The sequence below is a fragment of the Trachypithecus francoisi genome, unplaced genomic scaffold (assembly GCF_009764315.1).
Source record: "Trachypithecus francoisi isolate TF-2019V2 unplaced genomic scaffold, Tfra_2.0 Lachesis_group16, whole genome shotgun sequence".
Taxonomy (NCBI): Eukaryota; Metazoa; Chordata; class Mammalia; order Primates; family Cercopithecidae; genus Trachypithecus; species Trachypithecus francoisi.
In genome coordinates this window covers 28,926,813-28,945,953 of record NW_022681461.1, presented here as the reverse complement: position 1 = coordinate 28,945,953, position 19,141 = coordinate 28,926,813, and the positions used below count along the sequence as shown (strand labels likewise).

Below are 19,141 nucleotides of genomic sequence, written 5' to 3'. Positions count from 1 at the left end.
CCGAGCACTCTGTGGGTGGGTATATAAATTGATGAAATCTGTAGAAGACATCTTGGCAGTACCTACCAAAAGTGTAACTGTGCATATTTTTTAACTCAGCAGTTCTTCTAGGAATCAAAGCTGCAGAAATACTCAAGAAATAAGTGTATAGGAATATATGAACAAGGATATTCATCACCACATTATTTTCTGTTAAAGAGACAGAACAAGAACCCTAGTGTCTATCAATAAGAGAGTAGTTAAAACAATTGTGATACATACAAGCTATGAAAATCTATGTAACCATTTAAAAAATGAGATCTTTATAGATTGAAGGATAGTATTTGAAAAAAAAAAAAGCAAACTGAAACAAAGCATGAATAGTCTCATTTTAATTTTATTTTTATTTTTGAGATAGGGTCTCCCTCTGTCATCCAGGCTGAAGTGCAGTGGTGCAATCTCAGCTCACTGCAACCTCCACCTCCCAGACTGAAGTGATCCTCCTGCCTCAACCTCCCCAGGCACGAGCCACCTTACCCAGCAAATTTTTGCATTTTTTGTAAAGACAGGGTTTCACCACATTGCCCAGGCTGGTCTTGAACTCCTGAGCTCAAGCAATCCACCCACCTCGGCCTCCCAAAGTGCTGGGGTTACAGGCCTGAGCCACCACGCCCAGCCTCACTTTTATTTGTAATGCTTGTATACATGCATGTATTTTTCAGTGTGTAGAGAAAAACGCCCAAACACTAAACAGTTGACAATAGTTAACCATGAAGAGTAAGCATGAGAAGGGCACATTGGTGTTTCACTTTCTATAGTTGAGGGGTTTTTTTTGACTTTTTCTCAATGAGCGTGGGCTACAATTTACTTTTCTAAATTGAGCAATGGTATCTTTATGGATATTTATCTTTCAGTCTGATATATTTTTGAACCTATATTGTTTTTCAGGTAAAGAGCATTTGGTTATAGGTCCATAGGGTATATGCACTTGGAATATAAGTAAAAACAAGAACCAGAATGACGGTGGCTTAAACTAAGTTGAAGTTTATTTCTCACATGCATGAAGTGCAGAGGTCATTTACTTGCTTCTGCAGGGTATTTAGGGGCCTAGGTTTCCATCTTGTTTTTCTACCATTCTCAACCTATAGCTAACAGAAGTGATTAGAGAAGCCTGCTTCATCTCTGTCCATCACATCTGTACACAGCAGACCCCTTCCTGGTGAGGGTGTGACCTGGAAGTTGGACACATCATTTCCTGTCCCATCTCAATAGCCAGAAAATAGTAATGTGATGATACCTACCTAAAAGAGAACCAGGCAAAATACCCAGTTGAAATCTCTGTTACTATATCACAAGGTTTCTGAATCTCAGCACTATTGACATTTGAGCTAGATAATTGTTTGTTGAGGGGGCTGTTCTGTGCATTGTAGGATGTTTAGCACATCCCTGGCCTCTGTCCAATCAATGCCAGGAGCACTGCCCAGGTATGACAACCAAAATTGTCTCCAGACACAGCCAGATGTCCCCAAGGGCAAAGTCAAGCCTCACGAAGAACAACTGCTAAGTAAGAAGAGAGAATAGATGCTGGAGACAACCAGTAACATCCGCTGTAAGCATTGTGTTATTTCCCCCAAAACAGTGCTTAGCACTGAACTAATATTTCATCTTTCCAATAGCAAGTCCTCTACCAGGAAATCGAACATCCTGAGTTTGTGTGAAATTTTATTTTGGTTGATTCTAGGATGAAAAGTCAATCCTGTCTTATTTTAATCTATTGAATCTAAATCGATACTTATATCAAATAAATAATTTTTATTTGAGTACACAGACAAATGAAATATTCTTCCCTAGTGTGTAAGAATAGTATTAAGGATATTATACTGTGTTACATTTATAATGAACATCTCAGTTTAAAGGGTAATATTTCTGGAAGACTAATATAATAGCAAATATATACAGCAAATATAACAGCTCTATCTTAAATCAAGAATTTCATCTGCAGTTGATGGCATGTCTCTTTTTAGGGCAATTAAGTGTGCATAATTTGATGTTGCTGTATTATGAATACTTTAAGAGTACAGTATTTTTCTGTTAATGAAGAGTGTTTACTTAACACGCTCTTCCTTTCCAGTGAGGGAACATGCTTCACTGCCAATCAAATTAAGGTAGAGATCATTTCAAAGAAACCATGAAACACTTTTTCTTTATTCTGCCTTTCCTATTAAATGTTGAGAAGCAAAGCTTCTATCAAACAGACAGATACACTATGATCTTGTTAAAAGGCTGCTTGATAAAAAGGGAAAATTAAATATAAAGTGGATCTGTGTTGGTCTCCTTCCAAGGTTGTTTAGTGCCTAGTGTGTTAGAATAACCTTGTTATAAGGCAATTTCACCACATGGAGTGTTCGTGCAAGCCTAGGGAAGGCCATCATTTAGTGGAACTCCAGTGTTCTTATTTTTGAAAATGCAGATGCTGCAGAAATTATATCAGAAATGTAGTTGCCAATCATGGAAATAACGGAATACCCCAAAAGTCACGTATTAAATGATTCGTACTGGGAGAAGGGAGTAACCATTTTTAGCTGCTGTAATGAACAGAGGCTGTATGGAGGGACGATTGGTAAAGCTGGACCTGGAAGAGTGGGTAGGATACTGAAAAGAAAATGGAAAAGGACAGCATGGAAAGCCCAGAGATCAGTGGATGCAGAGACCAGAAATCGCAAGGCAAGTTTATGTGGGACAGTTTGGCTAAAGTGGTGGATTTGTGTAGAGGCAAGAGGATCTCTGGCTTGTGGCCAAAAGAGTAACTGGTCCACCAGAATTTGTGCCCCCTCTTCCAAAGCACAGCTGGGTCTGGAAAGCAGCTGCAGAGCCAGCCCTCCTTGCATCTGAGCCAGGACATGTGGCTCATCCTTGCTAGTGTACTATGAATGAGTCATTGTATGGAGGACCTGGGCAGTAAAAGGATGGCACACTTTAATCAGATAATTTGAAAGGAATTTAAGAAAGACTCTGTTTATGAGAACACATGGACACAGGGAGGGGAACATCACACACCAGGGCCTGTCAGCAGGTGAGGGGCAAAGGGAGGGAGAGCATTAGGACAAATACCAAATGCAGGCAGGACTTAAAACCTAGATGACAGGTTGATAGATGTAGCAAACTACCATGGCACATGTATACCTATGTAACAAACCTGCATGTTCTGTGCATGTATCCTAGAACTTAGAGTAAAATTTAAAAAAAAAAGAAAAGAAAAGAAAAAGAGAGACTCTGTTTGCAAAGATGTGGGAGAAATGCAGGGAAACCATAAGGAGTAGTTCGGTGTCTTGAGGCAAAATGCACCTTGTTTCCCGCCTCTCCCCACCACCCCGCAAGCCATGAAGAGGTAAGAGAAGAGTTCTATTTCTAGATCCCAGAGTAGGAATCATCTGGAAAGAGCCACAGAGAAGAGCTATAACCTTCAGAAGAATACAACCAGACCGAGTCAAACCCTCAAAGAGGGAGGGATGGAAGTAAACACCTTGACCTCACTCTCAAACCTCCCTGCAGTCTTCTGCCATGGTGTCCCATTGGCCAAACCCAACTAGAAGGCAGAGGGCAAGGGAGCCCTTTGATGTAGCCTTACTGATGGTGACCCAGGGCACAGAGCAGGGTGAAGGAGGGTTGAGGGACAGGCCTGGGGTAGATATCCTGCACTGTCACTTCCTGGCATAGGTAGGAAGAAGTGGATTTTCCTTCTCTCACCTCTCCTATCAGCCAGCTGGACTGAGGGGATTTTACGATCCTAGGGGCTACTAGAGCCACAGGATGCAGGAGCCAGGCTCTCTGAATCATGTGACCAAGGCAAGTGGATCATCATTCAGAGACACTCACTGTGGACTATGCCTTGTCAAAAAATAAACTTCTCTTGAATCAAGACATTAAATTTTAAGGGTTTTTTTTTTAATAGGACTTGGCATTTGAGAATTGATTTATTACAGCATTTAGCATTAACAGAAACTCAATTGTAGAAAGTTTTGAAGGCCAAGCAAAGAATTTGGATTCATTTCTACAGATGGTCAAAAATTAGTGGCGACTTCTATGCTGGGAGGTAGTTTTAAAAGGAAAAAGAGAAAGAGATTTGCCTTGGAATGAGGAGTCTGGCAGTCACGTGGCAGGTGGAACGGAACACAGTGAGCAGTCCGTTGATGCAGCTGGCCCAAACCCCATGTGATCAGCGGGACCCGTGAATCAGTCCCACACAATCCAAGCTGAAGGGATGGAAGCATATTAATCACATTCCAAGGTCAGGTGCCAGCCTGCCATGTAGAACTTGGGGAAGGAGGTGGTCTAAGACCAGTCGAATGATCACCCCACTCTATGAAAGGGCCTGGCTGGCCCACTGTGGGGTATGGAAGAGGAAATTTGGAAAGAGTTGTTGATATGTCATGAGTAACCCACAAATGGAAGAGGCTTGGGAGAGGGTCTGCCCATGATCTCAAGCCTAGGGAAGGGAGCTTCTGTGAGACCACTGAAGAGTGTGCTGTGTGCTCCATGGAGCCTGGGGGATACAATCGACCATAGTATTTTTCTGAAAAATCAGAAAGTTTTCAGAAGAGAAGTTTTGGTCAGCTGCTCTGATGATGGCAAAAGCAAAAAAGTCTTCTTGGGGAGGTTCGGTGTTCCAGGCAAATGATATGTGACCAATGGAGGGCACTGAGCTCTAGAGAGAGCTAATGTGGAGTCACCCCAGTGCTGTCTATGTCAGGACCTGGAGAAACAACAGGAAACTACCAAGCAGAGGAATGCAATAGCCATTTGGAGGGGAGAACTGCAGACCCCATGAGAACACCTCACAAGAAAAAAAGATGCATACCTGGACAGCCTTTTGAGTGCCTGATACATTTAACAACTGTACTCTTCAAAAAAGACCTTTCCTACCTCTTTTCCCCTCCCTCCGGCAACCAGTCAGAAAAGAGAAGAGAAGAGAGGCTCTCAAGCCCCTCCCACTGCTGGAGGCCGGCTTGTGCCAGGCAAGCTGGGGGAAGAGAGAGATGGCTACCAAAAGCACATGTAAGCTTTTATTATTATTGCTATAAAGCAGGACTATACATACCAAATGTCTAGATGAGACCCTTTATACAGATCTATGACTGGGAATAAACAGAAGACTTTTTTTTTTTTTTTGAGTCAGGGTTTCATTTTGTCATCCAAGTTGAAATGCAGTGGCACAATCACAGCTCACTACAATCTTTACCTCCTATGCTCAAGCAGTCCTCCTGCCTCAGCCTCCTGAGTAACTGGGACTACAGGTGCCACCACCATGCCTGACCAGTTTTTTCATTTTTTTTTGAGAAAAGGTCTCACTATGCGGCCCAGGCTGGTCTCATACTCCTAGGTCCAGGTGATCCTCCTGCCCTGGCCTCTCAAAATCCTGGAATTACAGGTGCAAACTACCATACCTGGACAGGACCTTTTATTCCAGAAGCCACCAGAAGGGTCATAGACCTGCCGTACATTTCATGCTGGGGCAGAAGAAAAATCTAACCCCAGAATACATTTAGAGGAACAGTGGGAGACAAAAATAAACTTGTTATGACTACATTTTATAACAGCACAACCATTACATAGGTTTGTTGCATTAAGGCCTTGACCTAAAAGAAAAAGCTAGAAAGGTGAGCAATGCCTAAACATGCCTTTGTCATCCCTCAAAATGTATTTTAAAATATAGTAACAATACCTTCATTGGAGGATATTTCCTTTCCTATATATAAAACATAAAATTTAGAAAGCTTGGGAAGTACAAAACTTGAAAGCAAAATTCACCTAATATCCCACTATCCAGAAATAATTGTACATTTTGGTATATTTTCTTCATGTCTTATTTTCCTCTGTGAATGTGTACACATGCACCTTGGTTTTTCTTGTTTAAATTTTATGATCTGTATTGTATCCTGCTTTTTAAACTTAACATAATATTTTATTTTTCTAAGTTAAGGATCACTTTTAAAATATGATTAGTGATGGCATAATTTGACGAGTCCATCAAATAATTTTGTCAGATATTCTAGATCCAGATTTAGATTTGTGTATGAATTAACAATATGAATGAGAAAAATATAGAGAATTTGACTCATAGCTTTAGATATTCCATCAAGTTGTACTATTTATATTATTATCAGATGAAAGAGCTGCTTGTGGAGACGGTTGTCACTCCTTTCTTCAGACTCTCTCCTTTCTTGGTTTCAATGAAGCCATATTTCCCTGATTTTGTTCTACTGCATTAGTCACTCCTAAGTCTCCTCCAAAGGTTTTTCTTCTTCCATCTATTTTCTAAATGTTGATGTGGTTTAGGACTCTCCTCAGATGCTCCCCTCTCTTTCTTGGTTTTCTCATTCAACCCCTTGGTTTTCTCATTCAACCCCATGGTTTTCAATATCATTTATATGCTAACAACTCTCAAAATGAAATATTCTGTCTAACCCCTAACCCAAGCTCCAGACTTGTACGTTAGCATCTCCAGTTGGATGTCTCAGTAGCATCTCAAATGGAACTCTGAGTCTCTGCTCCAAAATATGTGGCTTCTTCAGCTTCCTCAACTTGGTAAAGTGACTTCAGTCCTCTCAACTGCTGAAGGAAAATGCCAAGAGGCATTGCTGGTATTTTTCTCTCCCTCTTCTCTAGCTCGTAGCAAGTTCTCTCTCCCTCCCTCCAATATATTTATATTATATATATTAAATCCACCTCCTCTGCCTGTCCTCATTTATCACCCTTCTCTAAGCCATCAGTATCTCTATATGAACCACTACAACTGCCCCCAATCACTTTCCTGCCTATAATCCCTCAGTGAAACTGGTTGTAGGACTATGGAAATGACACAGTTTGTGGGTAGGCAAACCTCCTCCTCTCTGAGAGGAAGTGGGACCACCTTTTGCTTCTGGGTTCTTCAAATCATTTCTCAAGTTCTTTCCTGTATTAGTTTTCTATTGCTTCTATAACAAATTACTACAAGCTCAGCGGCTTAAAACAATGCAAACTTGGCCGGGCACGGTGGCTTAAGCCTGTAATCCCAGCACTTTGGGAGGCCGAGACGGGCGGATCACGAGGTCAGGAGATGGAGACCATCCTGGCTAACACGGTGAAACCCTGTCTCTACTAAAAAATACAAAAAACTAGCCAGGTGAGGTGGCGGGCACCTGTAGTCCCAGCTACTCAGGAGGCTGAGGCAGGAGAATGGCGTGAACCCGGGAGGCGGAGCTTGCAGTGAGCTAAGATCCGGCCACTGCACTCCAACCTGGGCAACAGAGCCAGACTCCATCTCAAAAAAAAAAAAATGCAAACTTATTATCTTACGGTTTTGGAGGTCGGAAGTCCTAAAATCAAGGTGTCGACAAGCCTGCGTTCCTTCAGAGGCTCTAGTGAGGAATCAGTTCCTGCTACTCTAAGTAGCAGCCAGAGTGAACCTTTTCAAATAAGAATGCTGTTCCCTCATTGAAACACATCAAACCGTTAGGATGGCCTATAAGGCCCAGATGTAGGTCTGTCCAGTCTTTCCAGCCTCCAGTTCTGGCACTTTCCCTGTTACCCCCACTAATTAACCCATATGATTTGCTTTCAGGTCCCTGAACCTTCCTGCTTCTCTATCCCTGGAAATCAACTCCCCTAATCTCCTAACGTGCTTTCTGTCTTTCCACACATAGTAGTCCAAAATGTCAATTCCTTAAGGGCAAGACTCTGTTCAGGTCACCTCTGTGTCCCCAGTTTGTACAAACGCACACAGCCAGTCTTTGCTGACATGACTTGTTGACTGGCCCATTCTCACTTTTTAGGTCTCAGCCTACAGATCATTCCTCAGAGAGACCTCTGAGACTCCATCATTCTTAAGTGGGTCTCCGCCCTTCTGACCTCAATTATTTCACCCTGTTCTTTCTGTCACTGACTTCATTTGTCTTTATGCATGTGTATCTTTGTCTATTTAATGTCTCTTTCCCCCACTAGACTAGAAACTCCCATGAGAGCAAGAGCCATGTCTCTTTTTTGGTTTATGCTTCCCACAATGCCTAAAATAATGCCTGGCTCATACCAAGTACTCAGATCTTCGCTAGCAGAATGAACAGCCTCTGACTGAATGAGTTTCTGAGGGGACACTGGAAAAAATGCCAGGGTCAATCCTGAAGTAGTGGGGTGTGATCTACAGAATAATGGGACCCCAAAGAGGTCCATGTCCTAATCCCTAGAACCTATTAAGAAGACATTGCCAATAACTTCACACACTTGGCAAGTGTGATTAAGTTAAAGATTTTGAGATAGGGAGATTATCCTAGATTATCCAGATGGGTCCTTACAAAAGCGAAGTAAGAAGATCGGAGTCACAGAAGGAGATGTGATGAGAGAAGCAGAGGTCAGAGGGAGATAGAGATTTAACAATTCTGCTGGCTTTGAAGATGGAGGAAGAGGCCACAAGTCAAGGAATGCGGGTAGACTCTAGGAACTGACTCCCCACTGGAGCCTCTGAAGGAATGCAGCCTTGTCAACACCTTTGTTTTAGGACTTCTGACCTCCAGAACTGTAAGGTAATAAGTTTGCATTGTTTTAAGCCACTGAGCTTGTAGTAATTTATTATAGAAGGAATAGGAAACTAATACAGGGAAGAACTTGAGAACTGATTTGAAGAACCCAGAAGCGAGAGGTGGTCCCACTTCCTCTCAGAGAGGAGAGGTTTGCCTACCCACAAACTGTCATTTCCATAGTCCTGCAATCAGTTTCATACAATCTCTATTTCTTTTTCCTTAATTCTCTCAGTGGGAATCTATCCCTCTTTCTTTCTCCTTAATTATCTCAGTGGGACAAATAAGTGGACTATGCCTTGTTTCTTGAGTATAGGTCCAGGGAAAGGAGGGAGAACCTGGAGCTGGGTTTGAGTTTTAGAAGTGAAGGAACATGGACCACGTGTGGCGGCTCATGCCTGTAATCTTAGCACTTCGGGAGGCTGAGGCAGGAGAATCTCTTGAGGTCAGGAGTTTGAGATCAGCCTGAGCCACCAAGTGAGACCCTATCCCAACAAAAAATTGAAAAGATTAGCCAGGCATGGTAGCATACACCTGAAGTCACAGCTGCTTGGAAGGCTGAAGTAGGAGGATGGCTTGAGCCCAGGAGTTTGAGGTTATAGTGAGCTGTGATCATACCACTGCACTCCAGCATACGTTGTAGAGCCAGAGCGGTTACTGAAGTAGAATGAGGGAGAAATAATAAATAAATGGGGAGGCTGGTCAGCATCTCCCTTTCCATACACCCATACAAGAATTACTCTCTTGCTGTTTTGTTGTTGTTGTTGTTGTTGTTGTTGTTGTTGTTAAGACTGAGTCTTGCTGTTTTGCTCAGGCTGGAGTGCAGTGGCGCCATCTTGGCTCACTGCAACCTCTGCCTCCTGGGTTCAAGTGATTCTCCTGCCTCAGCCTCCTGAGTAACTGGGATTACAGGTATGTGCCACCATGCCGGGCTAATTTTTGTATTTTTAGTGGAGACAGGGTTTCACCATGTTGGCCAGTCTGGTCTCGAACTCCTGACCTCAAGTGATCCACCCTCCTCAGCGTCCCAAAGTGCTGGGATTACAGGCATGAGCCACTGCACCTGGCCCTCTCTTGCTGTTAACAGGTGATACTGAACCATTTCTTTATGGCCTGGTTCAAGGCACCTTGTCAGTAAATATCTTTGATTTAGAATTAGATTCTGTAGGTCTATGGTTTTGGGAAAATAGATCTTCTCAGAAACAGAGACAGCCTTGGACCTCATCCCTGGTAAAAATGCACACAAGGGAAAATTTTTCACATGTGATTTTTAGGGGTTCATAAGGTCAGCTTGCTCAAAGGATATTTGGTTTTTAAAATATATATCACGTGTGGGAGTTAGTGGGAAGCAGACAGGGAATAATATTCTAAGATAGGCTTCCAGTGTTAAGCTAAGGGGTTTGGACTTAATCCTCCAGGGAGAGTGCTGAGAACCCATGAGAGGGCTTCATGCAAGGCACTGACATGATCAGATTTGTACTCTTGAAAACAATCACTCTAGGCTGGGCGCGGTGGCTCAAGCCTGTAATCCCAGCACTTTGGGAGGCCAAGACGGGCGGATCATGAGGTCAGGAGATCGAGACCATCCTGGCTAATACGGTGAAAGCCCGTCTCTACTAAAAAATACAAAAAACTAGACGGGCGACGAGGCGGGTGCCTGTAGTCCCAGCTACTCGAGAGGCTGAGACAGGAGAATGGCGTGAACCCGGGAGGCGGAGCTTGCAGTGAGCTGAGATCCGGCCGCTGCACTCCAGCCTGGGCGGCAGAGCAAGACTCCGTCTCAAAAAAAAAGAAAACAATCACTCTGCAAACATCTATATTGGCCATAATCCCAAAATTAGTTCATCAGTTCACCTTAGGTGGAAAAATGCTGTTGACATGAAATGTTTTAATATTTCCTTTTAAAGCCAGTGATATCAGATGGCATATTAAGTTACCTAATTTTATAGATGTGTACTGTGTACTGTAAGGACATTAAAATCTTGTCAGATCATTGCTTTTCTAAGAGTGGGTTTGCTTAGGCATTTGGTCTTATTGTAACTTTCATCATTGTTATCTCATTCTTCGCTGCTTCTCAGCTTTTATCAGATCCATCTCTAGCAGAGAAAACTCAGGTAAGTAAAGCAAAATTGTAGAATGCCGCATTGGGAGCCTTCTAGAAGACCAGAGTATGCACACACTAGCTAAGGGATTTAGACCAAGTTCATCTCCCAGAGCCACGGTTTCCTTATCTATACTATGGCGTTAGAAACCCTACCTAACTATGTAACAGTTATAACAATCAAATGTGATCATTAAAAGACAGTGCTTTGAAAACCATAACATATTACCCAAATGCAAGCTGATATTCATTTTCCTCTTAGTATTACCATCATATCTGAACACGTTTGGGTTAATACAGAGGAGCTGTGAAACTAAATGTTTTTGTTTTGCCTTTGTGATATTATCTGGTTCTCCTTTTCTCCAAGTATCATATGCTTTTAGAGGTTTTTCTAGTATCCAGGCAACATATTGCCTCCACTTAGCCCTTGCAAAAACCTGAATTAAAAATAGACTCTGTTTGCTGTGTTCTGAAACCTATACCTATATGTTTTAAAGGAGTCAAAGGTTCCCCTTGGCACTCAAAGGGGCAGTAGTCCTGTCCTAGCACTTTTAGAGCGTATACCAAGCCATGCAGAGGAAAGCGGAGAAGCTCGGTTGTGCAAAGCCGGCGACCCACCACCATGTCACTGGTCTGTTGGTGGCATCTTGGAGGAAGGAAGGGAGCTCTAGCGGCTTAGAGTTATCAGGGAAAGGACTATTGGTTCTATTAGTGCAATCACCAGCACTTCACACAGAGGTTCTTTGTCATCATCATGATTTACTAATCTCATCAGAGACACTCCAGGTAGTGTTTCAAAGGGTTTTTTCACAGTTTCAAAGTACATCTTGCTTAATATTAGGATGTGCCTCAGACATTTCCACAAAGTAAATAAGATGCTTTTTTTAATTATATTTTTTTAATTGACAAGTAAAAATTATATATATTTATTGTGTACAACATGACGTTTGGAAATATGTATACATTGTAAGATGACTCAGTGGAGTTAGTTAATTGAGACAATGTAGATTTCCTCACATAGTTACTTTTTGTGATGAGAACACTTAAAATCTACTTTCTTAGTGATTTTTAAAATACGATCATGTTATTAACTGTAGTCACCACATTGTACAGTAGATCTCTTGAACTTATTCCTCCTATATAACTGAAATTTTATCCTTGGACCAATATCTCCCCAAGCCCCGAGCCCCCAACCAGCCCCTGGTAACTGGCATTCTACTTCGAGTTCAACATTTTTAGATTCCATATATAAGATGCTTTTTAGCGATACCCAAATGTATCAATATTAAAGCACTTAATTTTTACACAGACCTGGGGAGGAGGAAACTTTGAGGTGTCATTCCTAGTATGTTAGCAAAATAACGCCTTTTGTTAATAGTCCCCATGTTACCAGTGGTGACATGAACGATGGTGTTTGTACAGCTTTACCAAGAAGTTTACAAGTTTTTCTTTGGCTTACCCGTGGGTGGGTATGATTGGAAGCAAATAACATTTTTACCCTTGTTTCACCAAAAGGAATGGCTCTCTCAGAGCTTTTGCTTTGTTGAAGTCAAACATCCAAACTTAAAAGAGAACTTCCAACTTTGCTTCTAGGCTCATTTTGCAAACATGGAAGTGGAGGCAGCCTGGGTTTGGCAATCAGACTCCACCACACACTAGCAAAGGGACTTGGGCAAATCACTTAACCTTGCTGAGCCTAAATCCACCCCTGTAAAATGGGAACAGTTATCACTATGCTTCATATTTCTGGATAGGGTCAAATGAGTGAGGAGATTCTGATTTAGAGGCAGTGGAGTATAACTTGGGACTCTGGAGCCAGCCTTCCTAGAGGTGAGTCCCAGCTTCACCTTGTCAGTAGCTGTGTGACCTCGTGTAAGTTGCTAAACCTTCCTGAGCCAATAGAAACAGTAAGAGTGCCTACATCATAGAGTCGTGAGGATAAAAGGGTTAATATAACCAGAAAGCAGTTAGAACAGTGCCTGCCATTTAGTAGTAAACACTATATTAGTATGTGCTATGATTATGACAGATTATGATCATAATTGTTGTTATTCATATATCGTGCCTGGCATAAATTAGTTGGTCCAAAAAGATTAATAACTACTTTTATTATTTCTCCCATCAGAGCACCTGAATTTTAAATGCTCTGAATGGAAAGTAATATTATTACCAGTCTGTTTTTGATTTAACTAAATACATAACAGCAGGGTTCTTTTCAAAATCTTACTCCTCAGGGACTCAAAACTTAACCTCACACCAGAGGAGAAAGATTTTTTCTTAGAATAAGACCATATATTTGGTCCTCACTCCAGACCTTTAGAATCAGAAATTCTGGGGACATGACCATCATCTGTTTTAGCAAGTGTACCCAGTGATTCTCATGCTCCTGAGGTTTGATATCACTATGTGTAGACTAGTCACAGCTTTGACTACCTTCTATTGCCAGGGTAATAGAAAGATAATAACAGAAAGATACTAACAAAAAATAATAACAAAGAATTGGATACTCTGGCAGGCTGTTCTAGCCCAAGAAGTGTTCAAATGATGTTATCGTGGTGGTTTTGTGGGTTAAGCAGATACAGGTAGTTCTGGAAAGCGGGGTCAGGGGTGTGGTGGGAGGGTACGGTATGGGGGGTGCAGAGCACTTGGGCAGCATGTGAACCTGTTGATAGATCTGGCTTAGAACAATGTGGCGTATTGGGCCCTCTGGGAAGTGCTCATGTCACCTCTTGTGCCTTACCAGTCTGAGTGACGTGTGGGAGAAGAGATGTCTTTTGAATTTTTATGCAAGGTTAAAATAAAGAAAATCCATTTCAGCCTTTAAAAGTCAGAGCTACTGGTACAAAAGGTCACTGACGCCAATTGGTGACATTGCTGAGCTCAGAGAGGGAGCATTAAAATAGCAGGGTTTTTTTTTTTTTTTTTTTAAGAAACACTGCACTGTGGGCTTAAGTCTTAGTCTTTTGCCATCTTGCTGTCCTAGGATCTTAAATAAAAGGGCACATGAAAAAAGAAAAACACGAAGACATTTTTCTACCTCCTTAAGTGTCAAGGATGTAGATAGTTGTCCTCACACTAAAGGTGACATAACCTTTATTGTGGAATAAGCAAAGTGATAAAATGATGCCCCTGTGGGAAAGTAGTCAATAAATGGACTAGAGACCTAGCCCTGTTCTAGATGTAGTCTGTTTGGAGGTCAAGTTTGGATAACTGAAGATGACAGTGCCTTGGGAAATGAAGTCAATCTAGAAGTGGTATGGAGAGGTTGTAAGATATTAATTTGGCTCTGTATACACTGCATTTGTGTTGACAGAACAGCATCCCAATTGATTAAAAAGAATCTGCCAGCCATCTGAATAGAAACCGTATTTAAGCCATTAGGAATGAATTGATTACCAGGGTAATTAAGGAGACCTGAGGATCAAAGACCAAATTCTGGGGACACTGCAATTATAGCAAATACAATATGAGGTCAGTGAAGAAGTGACAGGAGAGACTATCAGAAAAGCTGGAAGTAGGCCGGGCATGGTGGCTCACATCTGTAACCACAGCACTTTGGGAGGCTGAGGTGGGCAGATCATATGAGGCCAGGAGTTTGAGACCAACCTGGCCAACATGGCGAAATCCCATCTCTACTAAAAATACAAATATTAGCCAGACGTGGTGGCGCATGCCTGTAGTCCTAGCTACTCAGGCAGCTGAGGCATGAGAATTGCTTGAACCCGGGAGGCAGAGATTGCAGTGAGCCGAGATTGCACCACTGCACTCCAGCCTGGGCAACAGAGCAAGACCCTGTCTCAAAAAAAAAAAAAAAAAATTTTTTAAATTTAAAAATGTATGTGTGTGTGTGTGTGTGTGTGGTGTGTGTGTGTGTGTGTATTCTATATATATAGAAGTGGCTCCAGGACCATATTCTATCATAGAAATCAAGAGAAGAAATTTTTTCCAGAATAGACAGGTGTTCTCTGGTGTTAAAAGCTTGAAGAAATAAAAAGATATAAAGCATGTGGAGAGGTGGGGATGGGTCTTAGATTTGCTAGGTAAAAACATTAAATCAGAAAGAAAGTATCTTTTCTATAAAGTCAATGATCTTTATTACATCCATTCAAGTCAGTGTTTCTTAACCTCAGCATTATTGACATTTTGGTCTGGATGATTCTTTGTGGTGGGAACTGTCCTATGCAGCATCCCTGGCCTCTACCCACTAGACATAATGCCACCACCACCAGTTGTGATTACTGAAAAATGTCTTCAGATATCGTCAGATGTCCCTGGTGAAGAACCACTGATTTAAGTGTTTAATTCCTACCATGTATGTAGCACTACATTAGGCAGTGCAAGGCATAAAAAGTATGACACACTTCACCACAAAAAAATATATTCTAATTGTCCTAAATGGAGTTATTCTGTTATTTCTCCTATTATATTGGTTAAAACTATATATGTGTATACTCATACACACACACACGCGCGCACACACACACATATATACATATTTACGGTAGTTGGTCTCAAAGTTAACATTACATCAGCTTAATTATTGGATGATACCAGAAAAGTAGTCAGTGGGAAATATTGATGTCCCCATGCTGTATGTTTTAGCACAGATCAGTGTAAGAAATTATTATGGATCTATGGTGAGACTAGTAAGCAATTTCCAAATTAAATTATTTGTGTACTCCAAAGATTCAAATTGTTTTTTACTCTCTCATTTCTTATGAGGATAAAATACTCTTACTAATTTATAAATATGTTATAGAAGTTCTTATTTTTTTAAATGTGAATGTACCATTTGTCTTTGGGTAGAAATTATAATGCTATTTATTGAAAGTGTTCCTTCAAGTTTCTGAGTTCTTAGTGAAAGGAAGATGAGCAATTGGATTATAATTTGACCTTTAAACATTTATAAGAAACATTATCACAAAAAATGAATGAAAAGAAAGAGCTTTACTATTTGGAATAGATTCTACATCAAAAGAAGCAACTTATCATCTTGCCAAACCTCAGCCTTGTCGTTGCTTTGGAGCAAGAAAGAGAATCGAACCTCACTCACGTTTTGTTGCCTGTACCATTGAACAAGGCCCTGACTATTAAGACTAATGTTGAGACCCTTCTTTTCTTTGCAGACTGCATCATCTGCTATTAAAGGTGCTATTCAGCTGGGAATAGGATACACAGTGGGCAATCTCACTTCCAAGCCAGAACGAGATGTTCTTATGCAAGACTTTTATGTGGTGGAAAGTGTGTTCCTACCCAGGTAAGAACATTTTTATTTGTGATGATTTCCATGCTGTTCCTTTGTGACAACCCCATATTGAAGGGCTTTTCTACTATGTGCGTGTTTACATGTACAGATGTGAATATTGGGCCTTTGGCAGGACCAAAGGCAGTCCAAATGATGTTTACTTGCTATTTCATCGCAATTACTTCCTGATGCCTCGCAATTTTTATGTGAAGATAGTAAATAGATTTCATCTATGGACCAATTCTAATTAGTTGTGATGAATACCTGGAAGACCATATGGAGAAAGGTTTTGAGGTTCAGTGGGAGAGAGTGTGGTAATTACAGAGTAATGTCCACCAAGGGTTTAGAGAAAGAAGGCTTCCATGAAGCAGCAACTGGTGCTAAGTTTTTGCTCCCCCTAATTTAAAAGCATGAGCTAGGCCCACAATTGGGCCTCAAATCTGAGTCTAGTCTTATCTATTCTCTTTTATGATGACTTTAACTTAACTTTCTTCTGGAAAACATAGAGAATCCTGCTGTTTGCAAAAATACCAAGGTTACCCATACATATTGTCTCTGGCTTTCATCATTTTAGGGTGATGGGATCAATTATTTAAAAACGAATGCATCTGGAAATGGATGATGGTAATATGAATATATTAGTGCCACAGAACTGTACACTTAAAAATGGCTAACATGGTAAATTTTATGTTCAGTATATTTTACCACAATAAAACTAATTAATTAAAAACTATATTACTACCTTCATTTAGGAAGAGAAGAAGTAATCATTAAATAAGAAGTATTGTGGCTCAGGCCGGTTACCCTGGCACTCAGGGAGGCGAGGCTACACGTTCGAGGTCAACCTGGTCAACACTGATTAAAAAAAAAAAATTTAAAAAAAAAAAAAAGAATCACCACAAGTGACAGAATTTTGCAAATGATCTAAAAAATAAAAATAAAGATGTTCAATTTGGGGACTTGGAGGTAATTATTTTGTCTTTGAAGCTGTGAGAATTGATTTTAACATTTCTCTTCAAAATAAGCCTTGTTATTACCAGGCTTGGGTAAACATGGCTAAAGTGACACTTTGTTTACCACGAGTGTCCTCATCACCTTATTAAAAATCTATATGTATCTTTAGAAGAATTATGTTAACACATTTATCTCTGTATACAGGTGTCAATTGCCTAAAAATAAAACTTGTATGTGGACATGCGGTAACCCCCACATAGTCACCAAGGAGCAGAACCCGTAAATTTTTAAAAGTCAGCTACCTAGTTTTGCTTTAAATGCTCTTAGCTGCAGAATAAAGTTGGTCTACTGGCCTTTTGAAGTCTACTTGTCTAGGGTCCTCTAGCAGCCATGAGAACCAGATTCCAGGCAGAAAATGGACAACTCCAAGGCCCAAGATATAATCCTTGCTCATGATCCTACTCTTCTTTCTATAGTTGGAAATGTTCTCTGTGTTTGTTTTTAACAGTCTACCATTCCAAAAAAAAAAAAAAAAAATGTGTATTAAGTACATGTTTTTCTCTTAAAAGCCGGGGGTCCTGAGTTTATCTTCATATTTTGGTATGATTTTTTTAGGCTCATAATGCTTGTGTGTTTGCAGGATGTTTGTTTGAGTTCTCATCGTCTCCAAAGGTCTCTACCCAGACATTTCAACTTTGTTGTGCTTTGGCTACAAAGAACAGGAGAAATGGAGGACTTTTGTGAGAGTGTGGAGACAGTGAACTCAGGGTGCTGAGGGCATTACAGCTGAATGTGGGGGTATAAAGATGTTTCATGTGCTCCCCCCATCCTCACTGACTGACCTCTTCTACTTCCAGTGTCCGATCAACACAGCCAGCCATTGACGGGCTCTTGGGGAAAGCATAGCTCAGGCATGAGGTCCCCAAATCCTAAACACCAGCACACCTGGAACTTGCTAGACATGCAGATTCTTGGGCTCCACCCAAACCAACTGAATTAGAAACTCTGTGGGTGGGAACCAGGAATCTGTTTTAACAAGCCCTCGGGGTGATTCTCGTTACAGAAAGGTTTGAGCACCACTGGCCTCGCCCATGACTTTCCACTTGGGAGAGAGAACTTTTCTGGTTGATAACAAATTTTGTTCTTGGAGTTACCACACATCTCTTACAACTAATAAAACTCAAATCATTTTTTAAAAGCATCTTAAATATCCAAATGACATCTATTAGCACTTTGTGTCTTTGGCCTTCACTGTCATCCAAGGTAGCAGCAGCAGGTGTCTCACTGGCAGAGGAGTAGCTAGCTGACTTTCCTTTATTTAGAGGCATCCGTTGTCACATTTAAAATACAGCATTTTAGAGTATTTGCGGCCTATAAATGTGCATACCTGTAATCCCAGCTACTCAGGAGGAGGCTGAGGCAGGAGAATCTCTGGAGCCTGGGAGGCAGAGGTTGCAGTGGGCTGAAGTCCAGCCACTGCACTTCAGTCTGGGCAACAGGGTGGGACTCTGTCTCAAAAAAAAAAAAAAGAAAAAGAAAAAAATTACCTCCCTCATTTTCTTTATAATAGTATTGTGTAAAATGAGTAAAAGTCTATAAGAAGAACTTTGAAAAGTATTAAGTGATACACATATGTGTATGTATGTGTGTATATATACACACATATATATACACATATGCAGTAGAGTAATGAAAATACTACATAATAAATATAGATTAAAGCTATTTAAAATAGATGCATGAAATAGAAAGGCTAAATAGATATAGATATTTGCATATAGGCATATTTAGTTGGATTAAGTTAGATTTAAATGGTACGATAGAGAACTGTGCATACAATTACAATTACAAATCAACCCTTTCTCTGGGCTGTCTAAAATAATCAGATATTAGACCAAAAAATGGCATGCTGTCTGCCTTACCTTTTAGTGATGATTTGTAGGAAGAGGAAGGTGGGGGCTGGTGAGTGGAAAGATAGCAGAGTTTGTAAGGGAATGTTCTGTGTGACTGAAGACCAAGGCTGGAGATTCATGGACCGGAAGGTGTGAATCTACTCTGAAAGACAGGCGAGAGTCCAGTCCAGGGAAAAAGGTGCAGATGGGTAGGATTTGGGTGGGTACTCGAATTAAAAAAAAATGGATTTGTGAGGCAATATTGCTGGAGTCAAAACGAAAAAATCAAATTGACCAGAGTGAAAAATAACCTGGGTCTTAGCATGACTCTGCTGCCACATGGGATGACTGGACTGTCTTTTCAGGTTCGTGTAACAAACCATACTACTTACAGTATACATGAAATGCTTTCTATTCATTC

At 40.9% G+C, this 19,141-nt stretch overlaps 1 protein-coding gene across 5 annotated transcripts in view; it reads left to right on the top strand.

The window, feature by feature from the left end:
• The window catches only part of PIP5K1B (phosphatidylinositol-4-phosphate 5-kinase type 1 beta), a 310,533-nt gene that overhangs the window by 145,041 nt on the left and 146,351 nt on the right, over positions 1-19,141 (top strand). For 4 of the 5 annotated variants that reach the window (XM_033237154.1, XM_033237155.1, XM_033237156.1 and 1 more), the window contains one exon: positions 15,756-15,886. In XM_033237154.1, coding sequence (XP_033093045.1) covers positions 15,756-15,886 — 131 coding nt within the window. Of the gene's footprint in view, positions 1-1,401; positions 1,589-15,755; positions 15,887-19,141 lie in introns of those variants that run through there. The other variant, XM_033237158.1, reaches the window with a different exon arrangement.